At 34.6% G+C, this 10,153-nt stretch overlaps 2 protein-coding genes across 4 annotated transcripts; both read right to left on the bottom strand.

Annotated features, from left to right (window-relative positions):
* Window positions 1-394: 394 nt before the first annotated feature.
* Window positions 395-3,615, bottom strand: LOC114374249 (dehydrodolichyl diphosphate synthase complex subunit NUS1-like). The gene is made up of 7 exons (XM_028331872.1): window positions 3,457-3,615; window positions 2,583-2,854; window positions 2,434-2,495; window positions 1,550-1,748; window positions 1,375-1,471; window positions 914-996; window positions 395-644 (listed from the first exon to the last, which is right to left on the bottom strand). Exons 1-7 carry the CDS (start codon window positions 3,483-3,485, stop codon window positions 637-639), a joined length of 750 nt encoding a protein of 249 aa, XP_028187673.1. The 5' UTR covers window positions 3,486-3,615; the 3' UTR covers window positions 395-636.
* Window positions 3,616-4,265: 650 nt separating this feature from the next.
* On the bottom strand, window positions 4,266-9,627 carry LOC114377162 (pentatricopeptide repeat-containing protein At1g06710, mitochondrial). Of its 3 annotated transcripts, none has more exons than XM_028335571.1 (4): window positions 6,637-9,627; window positions 6,259-6,389; window positions 5,982-6,183; window positions 4,266-5,376 (listed from the first exon to the last, which is right to left on the bottom strand). In XM_028335571.1, exons 1-2 carry the CDS (start codon window positions 9,493-9,495, stop codon window positions 6,342-6,344), a joined length of 2,907 nt encoding a protein of 968 aa, XP_028191372.1. In that variant the 5' UTR covers window positions 9,496-9,627; the 3' UTR covers window positions 4,266-5,376; window positions 5,982-6,183; window positions 6,259-6,341. The 3 variants fall into 3 exon arrangements, with proteins under 3 accessions (XP_028191372.1, XP_028191370.1, XP_028191371.1); XM_028335569.1 differs by having other exon boundaries at window positions 4,266-5,365; XM_028335570.1 differs by having other exon boundaries at window positions 4,266-5,365; window positions 5,982-6,167.
* Window positions 9,628-10,153: the final 526 nt, after the last annotated feature.

The following is a 10,153-nucleotide window of genomic DNA, read 5'->3' as shown; positions in this document are numbered from 1 at the left end:
TGACATAAGACAATAAATAATAATAAGTTATTTCAAAAACAGCTGTATATTGTGACTTTAAAAAGTAGAAAACCAGTATTCATCAAAATTGAAACGACTTTAGTGAAATACACAAATAAAAAGAATTTAATATTAAATTTTTTAATTTTTCGATTGCTCATTGTATTTATTTTTCACTAAATTTTATTGTTTATCATCTTCTTTTATTCAAACATTAATTAAACTTTATAATTTTCATGTAATAAATATAAAAATAATTTTCACATCTCAAATTAGTTCCTTTTTTTTTTAACATTGCTTCAGACTCTGAACGGAAGATCATGCTAGACAAAACCTGGCTGCTGGCTTTGATATAACTGTGAGGAGGAATTTATCCGCCATGAGTCTCCCGAGGTGGTGGTATCAAATAAAAATCCAACTTTTAAATTACCAAATCTTTTTTAAATTAACAGTTGGTAAAACCAGGTCATGACTTGCAATTCTATCTCTCATGATGACTGACACATTTAAAGTAAGTAAAACCAGTAGTTAAGACTGAGTAAGTCCTTTTTTCCACAAAGATTTTAGCTAGATATGTTTCTATTCTTCACGCCTATGCTTTGTGCTTGCGCAGTTAACTACCTCCAAATTCCTTTTCTACGTACCTGTTAGCAATCCGAAAAAAAAAATGAATGAATGAAAACAAATTAAAATAATCTATACGAATTTTGCCCATCGCTCAATATATACTGTACTATTTGTTTTATTTCTTCTTCAGAGCTAGGATCCAGTTTTAGGCTAATCTGACATGCTTTAGCGAATTAATAGAGATGCAAATGCAGTTAATAGTAAAAATAACTGTAGAAAATTTACCAATTTATTGAGGGTCAAACCATGGCAGACCAGTAAATGACTCGGTAAAGAGAATACTTACCATAATTTTGGTGCACTTTCGTGAAGTTGTTAATGACTTTCATTAAGGAACCATATCTCATGAAGTTCAATGATCCCATATGTCTGTAAAAGCCACAAATATCAGTCAGAATCTATTCAAAGGGAAGAAAAAAAAAACTGTACAAAATGGAACTTCTTACTAGGGGTGGTTTGTGAGTTTTTCTAAGATGTCTTTTTTAATTTATGTGAAAACTCTTGTTACTGCGAGAAATAAGAACTATGAATTTAAAACATTAAATCATATTTGAATGATCGGGATTAAGAAACAAATGTATATAGCTTTTATAAGTGATTATGTGAAAACTCTAATACAGAGCAGAAAGACCATGTAACAGAGCTACTGCTTTTTAGCTTCCATACATAAGCATAGTTTCACTCCATGTGAAATTTTATTGCTGCACTGTTCTAATCATAAATAATAGTTTCCTAGAAAGAACTTACATGATCTCTGTGTAACGAAGTCTCCATGCAGGAAAACCAAGATGGCTCCTCACAGGTCCATAAACCAATAAAAGGTCAGGCTCGGGGCCTTTGCTACCTGATAATAAAGATAAGTACTTTATTGTACAAGACAATCAAATCTTAAACTATTAGTAGGTTTAGAAAGTAAACATACCAACAATTTGCAATGCTTTATTCATTTGAGGTTCTAACAAGATTTGAAGATCTAGTTCTCCACCCAAGTTATGTCGTTTCGAGTTTTCCACAAAAATCAAGTTAGCTGCTTTGGCCACTGCCTCCTTCCCATCCAGATAAGAAAGAAATTCTGAAGTCATGTGACCTGGAGCATGGAGTGTGACGACTTCACTAACTTCCTGCACTGATTTAATGCTAGATCAAATCAAACATGTGACATAACAGCAAAAGTTATTATTTAATATTTATGCTAGACAACAATGGCATCTGAATGAGCTATTTATGATCCATATTTTCTACTAATGCAGTTTTTGGATGCGAAGAGAAAATACAAAGAAAACAAATGAGAAGAATGATCATCTTTCCCTCCTTTTGTTTAGATGAGTAAGAAAAGGAAGAAAATATAAACAGTTTTCTTATTATTGGAAGAAAAAAAGAAAAAGAAGTGTGGTTCAGGTATAAAATCTGTTCTCTCCTTTTTCACCTAAATATAATATAGAAAGAAGCATGTATTTCATCTTCTTATCAATAATTTCTTAGATAATGCATCCACAAATAGTCAAATACTGTAGGTAAGCCCCATCGTTTACGAAATTTTTAAGGCAAGGACAATTGGAAATGAGATCAGATGTATTCAACAAATTTCATGCATAAAACCAATTTAATCTAGGACACATCATCTCCCAAAATCCAAATAAAGGATCAGTCAAAATAAAATGGGGCAAAGGTGGCCATACCCAAACTGGTTAATATGGCAAATATACGAGACACACCAGTCACAGGAAGTTTTAAATCATAAACCAGGAAACAAATTTATTAATATTAAAGAAAGAAGCAATCTGCTGGGAAACAATTATATGGTACCTCAATGGATTTTGCATTCTTCAATTTTTGAAGTATGGTTTCCTTAGACTTCTTCAATACTCCTAGGATGAAGAGTTCAAAGAAAATACTATTATATGGCCCGAGTAAAAGAAACTTTAACATCACTGATTCTTCAAACCTTTTCATACCATTCATGTCATAAAGGCACACATTCTTTACACCAATAGAGTCAAGCCACTGCGAAAGTTTAACAACTTTGGAAATCTGATAAGCTTCTTCACTTTCTATGACAATGGCAAGGTACCTAACCTTTCCCGAATGAAGAGACTTGTATTTCTTTAAAGAGATGAAATAGCTTTCAAACAAATTACCCACGACTGATATGAAATACCATGCGCTCACAATTATTTGCAGAAAGTACCATGGCAGCTGAAGCCCAAGATTTCCAACCTGTACAAGCCTTAAAACCCACAATGAATGAACTTTTAAATTTTAGGTTGAACGGAAAAGTATATTTTCAGTTGCATAGACTAACCGTTTAAGTTAAATCTCGATGTGTTCAACAATATATAGATCAAGGTAATTTATTGATTTAAATTACCAGTTACACGCTTTTAGATATAGATTGCCAGTTTATTTAAGTGTCAAGATAGTTGTCTTTTTACTCTCGCCTTGGTCTAATTTTGAGTACACAGCACTTGGAGTCTTTGAAGTCAATCCCTACTGGAGTTTAAAAAAGTGTATATGACAGCATGATATTTGAAAGATATATAAATTCAAAGAATTAGCTGCAGAACATCACAGGGTCTCTAATTTTGGGCAAACAGAACTGGCGGCAAGTAAGGATATGAAAAACTGAAGACTTATAACAATACAACGAGACAGCTTGTGAGCTCCATCTCTGAAATCCATTGATCCTAAAAGTATGAAAAAGAAAAAGAAAAAAAAAAATCAAAGAACCAAACACGACTTAATGATTGTTGTAATCAAACTGGGAAACGCCATGGCACCAATGAATACAATCAAAGCCAATGATTTAAGAGAAGAGAATCAGAATCGCACCTAAAAGAGAACCAAAAACACAAAATCATTTAGTCTGCCACGCGAACCAAGAGATTAGAGAGAAGAAAAAATCAGTAAGACTCAGAAACTGTTGTCACTGAGAGAGGATCAAATCAGACGTTCTGAGATGAAAGATAACCTGCAATGTATTTGCTCTGCCGCGCCGCACCTTAATTAAGAAAAAATAGTATATAAATTATTTTAAAAAGTAATTTCTATTATTTTTAGATGATATTTATTTTTATCGGTAAGAATCTAATACTTATAAAAAATTTATTATCAAGGGAGCTAGACTCATTTAATATATTTTTAGAAGGCACTGTATATTCAGAGTTTGTTTGGTTAAATAAGTATTTTTATAAATAAATATGATTTATTTATCAAAATAAGTAAAACTAATTTTTTTTAAGACAGAAATAATTTAAACCAACACACTAAGAAAATATAAAAATATTTCTTTCAAAAATAAATTTAAACAAACTCACCCTAAATAAAAGATGAAACTTAAAAACTATTCAATATTTTCTTTATTTAATAAATATAATAATTGATAAGAAAATTTTGAATTATTCATTTTTGATTGATCTGGGGATTTTTAATATTTGCACATCCCCACTTAGCTTCATGTATTTACAATTCAATCATATATTTATTACAAAATCTCCATGGATATGCTTTTACATATTGATTTGATGCCACATGTCATGCAAAACATGATTGTATGAATCAATGTTAACTTTGATTTCAGAGATTGTATGTATCAATCTCTCAAAATTGATAGTATATTGAAAAGAATAATGAAATAAACATGAAGAAACAAGTACTTTAATTAGTAATAATAGATAGTAAAAGTTTTAAGAATTTGGAGGCACACGGTATAGTTTTGCCTCTGCAACATCCACAGCTGTTTTTGCCTTTTTAAGAATCTTGGATATAGGATTGTAAAATAAAAGTCTTATGAGTGTCACCTACCAGCAAAAGAAAAGAAATTAATCTACGAAGGCAGACAAAAAGTGGAATATGTGTGGAGTAGGATCCTCGTGAATTTTTACAGAATGAATTAAAATGGTAGTAGATACACAAGATCAGCTCATGCTGAACTAATGATAAGATCACTTGCCAAGGTAGTTTTAGAAGTACATCAACTTGATCACTTTATATGGTCAATGATTCAGTGATTGCATCCCCCCAAGTCTCGAGTAGAGGAAAAAATCCCCAGAAAACATATCTGATATTGATTACACTCCAGATTGACTGAAGCTTGGTCCCCATTCACAAACTCGCTTGAGCACTCCATTATAAAGAAATCATGATGTGATTGTCTCTGCCTCAAGCTTTCAAGGAAGCCTCTGTGCACTAGACATATTCCAAAGTGAAGAAGCATTTCCTTTGATCCTATTCTGAATTGTTTTCTTGACACCTTTTTTTTAATTATATAACACCATTTGTCAAGAGAGGACCAAAATGGAGGTTGAGGAGTCCTCCAAAGGCAGCCAAAAGGAAGCGAAAGGGAAGAAAACAACTCTTGAAACAAAGATTAGAGAGATGACGGTAATTAAAAACCCTGACACTGTAATCTATCTATATTCACCACCAAGCGAAAAGGCAGTTTGGTGCATGAAAATCCCCCCATTGTGAGGTCTGGAGCGGTGGACAGAGTGGAGAGGCTGTTTTTCCATGACCAAAACCCATGACCACCAAGTCAATCTATAAAGACCAGGCCTTGCAGAAAGAGTGTTGACTCTAACCCATGCAAGTCCACCTGTAGACACCATATTCTGTAAAAAGAGCACAATACCAGACCATTGTGCATTCCTTCTCATGGCCAGTCTCTCAAATGATTCAAAAAAATCAAACCAAGGATACTTCCCCAGCTCCTTGCATCTCAAACATGGCCCAAAAAGCTTAGCTGCCAAGGTACTTCTTAATTAAAAAACAGATGATTAATGGTCTCTGAACTTCAAAAACAGACAATAAATATAACACATAAACATGACTTTCACTTTAAAATTTACCAGTTTCACAACAAAACCCAGAACATTAAAAAAAAATAAGTAAGCATATTTGCTAATATAATAGCACAAATGACTGGTTCGTGCAACAAAACTACAAAGGTTGTAAATGATTTGCTATTCTGTATTCATAAATTTTACAGAATTTCTAATTTACCAAATGGGAAAATAGCAAAAACATAGAATGGTCTATTTATGTATCAGAAAATGAATCTGGCATGCAAATGCCTGATCACAAACAGATCTTTGAAACCAACACTGAAGCTCTGTTCGCAAATGATAGGAGGAAAAACCTCCTGTTAGGTGAACATATTCATTCATTGCAAAAAAAGGCCAAACAACTTATTCAATAAAAATTCATTATATCAATCTCAGTTTATTGGTTATATAATGCAACTATGTAACACTTAATATAATTTCTCTCGTTCTAGAATATTAGCAAATAACAAAAACATTATTGAGATGTAATTTGCTCCAAAAGATATCAAGGATAGAAGTTTAATTTTTATATACCTTGGCGTCAATCAAATAGGCTAGATCATAGGCCATAAAATCATTACCCCTGGCATGATGTAATCAAAGGTGGACAAATACACATGATTTTGAAACTTGGAGATTGGTGGATTACAGAGAACATCTTTTTGAGATTTCTTCAAAATCCCATGTTTCTGCTTCCATTATCACTGTTGTTTACCTGAACTGCAAAAACCCACATCTGCAAATGAAGATCAATAATAAATGAAGGGCATCATAAGATATTATAGATTACAAGAAGAACCATTTCACTTACCAGCTTTTAACCATTTCTTCTAACCTACCAGCAGTCATTTTCCTTCAGTTACAGAACTCCCATTCAATCTGCAGTTCTGTGCATCAGAAACTAATTCGCATTGGTACCTCTTCATGAAGCCAGTGGATATCCTGCAATGTTGATAGAAAAAACAACAGAAAAGGGATCAGAATAAACATGCTGAAATAATAACTCAAGGATCTAGTACATTTACAGAGCAGTTTTGTAAGGAATACCATGGAAAGTTTGACAATTTTTTTACCACTAAATGCATAAAGGAAGTGCTTAATGTTAACATATTTACAGGAAGTGCTTAATGCATAAAGGAAGTGCTTGTGTTGTTTTGTAATTTACAAAGTTAGAGCAAACGTGACAAACCATTTGGCATATGCTGTCTGATAATTGTAGTGCTTCTTGCCACTTACCAACCCTGGTAAGGCCTTTGATGAGGTGGACAAATGTGCTAAGCTCTGGAACCATATTCTTATTTATCATGCTTGCATAAAGCTCAAAGGCTTTATCAACCTTACTTGCATGTGACAGACTCTCAATTAAAGAAGTATATAGATATTTGTTGGCAACTGCAAGGCTTGGAGATGATGAAATCTCTTCAAGTAGATTCAATGCACCTTCCAGTCTTCCAGCCTTGATAAAATTATCAATCAAAATTCTGTATAAAGACTCAACTGGCACTGATTCATTCTCACTCAGCTCATCTAAAAGCCCAATCGAGGTTATAAACTCTCGGTTAAAGCCCTCAATAATTTTACGGTAACTTGATATATGCCTTGGCCAATACGTCTGTTTCATTTCATCTAGAAGTCTGTGTGCTTCATCAAGAAGGCCAGTGGAACAACAATGATTTATCAAGACCCTATAGGTTATAAAATTTGGTGCACAACCCTTTGAGCACATATCTCTATATAGCTCAAGGCACTGTTCAATTTTTCCTATTTTTCCAAAGCCATCAATCATTGCAGTATAAGTTATAACATTTGGATAACAACCCACTTCTTCCATTTTAAGCATGAGCCTGTAAGCTTCTTCTGTCTTTCCAACTTTACAGAGGCCATCAATCATGTCTGTGTAAATAACAACATTGGGAGTGCAAGAATTCTCGAGCATCTTGGACAACACTTTCAAAACAAGATCCAATCTTTTTTCTTTAAATAGACTATTAATTAGAGAGCTGTAGGTATACAAATTTGGACAGTATCCACGCTCTGACATCTTCACAAACACCTCTTGTGCATTTTCAAGCTTTCCAGTCTTGCAAAACCCATCTATAAGAGCATCATACACTATTTGGTTGGGCTCACAACCATTAACTGACATGGTATCCAATAATTCACGGGCTTCTTCAACCCTGTTCGCTTTGCATAAACCATCCACCAAAGCCCCATATGTAATAATATTTGGTGTTTCACAATCGTTGTCATCTAGCTTAAAATACATGTCAATGTCAGAGGATTCTATGTCACCTTGCATTCTGGCATAGATCTGACAAGCTTTATCTATCTGCCCAGCCTTACAATGACCATCAATTAAAGCTGTATATGTAACAACATTTGGCTTGCAACCTTCAAGCAACATCATCTCAAATAGTTTATTTGCATCAAACACCTTTCTTGCTTTCAGGTATGCATGAATAAGAGAAGTATAAGTCACCACATTTGGGGTGCAACTGTCTCTTAACATTTCATCAAACCAATTGCGAGCCTGTTGAATAAGGCCAGCTTTGCAAAAGCTATCAATTAAAATAGTATATGTATACACACTGGGAACAATGCCATTCTTTTTCATTTCTTCGAATAACAAAAAAGCCTTCTCTACCTTGGAGGCATCACAAAGAAAACCAATCACTTTAGAATACGTACTATCATCGGGAACAAAACCCTTGCTCATCATTTCGCATATAATCTCAAAGGCTTTATCAAACTTTCCAGCTCCACAGAGACACCGCGCAAAATTGCTGACATTGACCTTATTTAACACGACCCCCAAATCAAGCATCTCACTATAAGCCTTTTCAGCCAATTCCAACAGATCCGAGCCAGGCAGCTCCTCGTTGCTACATATACTACCAATGAATATATTATAAAGCAAATAGCCAGGCTGGCACCCGCATTTTATCATTTTCTTGAACAACTTATATGCATAAGAGTAATCCCTTGATTTACAATAAGCATGTACAAGAGTATTAAACATCTCCCGATTCGGATAACAGCCTTCAGTCATCATCATGCTAAGAATTCTCTTGCACCTGCCCAGCTGCCCTTTCCCCAAACAACCAGAGAGCAAAATCCTATAAGTGACAACATTGGGAATGCAGGAAATAGACCGCATTCGATCCAAGATATCCATAGCTTCTTGAAAAAGCGAAGCCTCACACAACCCGGAAACCATCCTATTATAAAAAACCGTATCAGGAACAAACTCCTCCTTCTCAATCAAACTCAGCGCATCCCCACACCTTCCCGCTTTGCAGAGGGAATAGGCAAAACAACCCAGAGTACACCCATCCATACGAAACCCAGAATTCGACATCTCTCTATGAACCAAAAAAGCAGTATCTAACTTATCAGCCCTAAGAAAAACCTGAATCAAAGCATTATAAGTGGTGGGAGAAGCCTTGTAGCCAAAATCCTTGAGCCTCCCCAGCTCTTCCAATGCCACATTCCACATTCCATTCCTGCAACACTTTTGAATGAGAAAATTGAGCAACTTGCGAAGCAGCTCCCTATCATCATCCCTGATTTGCATCAAGAACTTGTGAGAGACTCTATCATTATTAACGGCATTGCAACACAGTAACTCAATTAGCGCATTGTACACCACCGGAGTGTGGGAGTAACCGATTTGGCGACTCGCCCAGAGGAAAAACTCGACACAGAACTCGGGGTGTTTAACGAGATTCATCACCTCAACAACCAAAGGTTCGCTTAACCTACCCCGGAACTGCCTCAGGAAATTTTGGGTTTCGGCGCCAAAGCCGGTTCTGATTGCGTTTGAGATGGATAGGGCGTCGTTAGAGGTTTGGGTGGTGGCGGAATTGAGCAAAGAGGTGCGGAGGAATGCGTAGTGTTGCGACAAATCGGGGGAAGAATCGAGCGGAGAAGTTTCTTCAGGAGGAAGGAGTCCTGGGAGAGGGTGATGCGAAGAAGATGTGGAAAAGGGTTTTGGTTTTAAGAATTGGAGAGAGCGAGAGGCAAGACTGTTCAACTCTCTCTTCCTCATAATCACCAACACAACGCAAACCCTTTCTTTTAGGGTTTATGAGAAAAGAGAATTAAACAAAACCCTCTCAACGTCCGTCGGAGACACACCACGCGATTCTGCCTCTCCTAACCAATAAAATCTGACTATCAGTAATATTGAAAAAATCAATAATATCTTATCATTTAACTAATAACCTAACTCAAAACAAAATTTTAATACATCCAAAACTATTAAAAATCCAGAACAAAATTTAATAATTTATAATCATCCTTAAACATGTTTAAGTCAAATATTTAATTATATTAACATTTGTAAATTATGAAAACTTGTAACATAACGAGTAATGTCAAGTTATATTTGCAATGTAATAAAAAGGATACTTTCCCAGTTCATCAAACATAAGCCATTAAGCCCCGTTGCTGATTCACTGCAAATTATGCTCACTTGTAACTAATTAATGTTTATTTCCTATAATTTAATTTGTAAATGAAAAGGTTAAAAATTATAACAAATAATCCAAAAATTAAGAAAACTTTTTAAGTGGTAAAAAACTAAACATACTAGTAAATAAATCGTGTTATTTATTCCTCTATACATTAGACTAATCAGCTACTAATTGAGTGTTTATTTAATGAAACACAAGAAGTCAATCATCAAAAGCAAAAAAGAGAAACAG

This window comes from Glycine soja, chromosome 11, assembly GCF_004193775.1.
Source record: "Glycine soja cultivar W05 chromosome 11, ASM419377v2, whole genome shotgun sequence".
Lineage (NCBI taxonomy): Eukaryota > Viridiplantae > Streptophyta > Magnoliopsida > Fabales > Fabaceae > Glycine > Glycine soja.
Note: the sequence above shows the minus strand (reverse complement) of the source record. Positions and strands in the feature narration are given on the sequence as shown.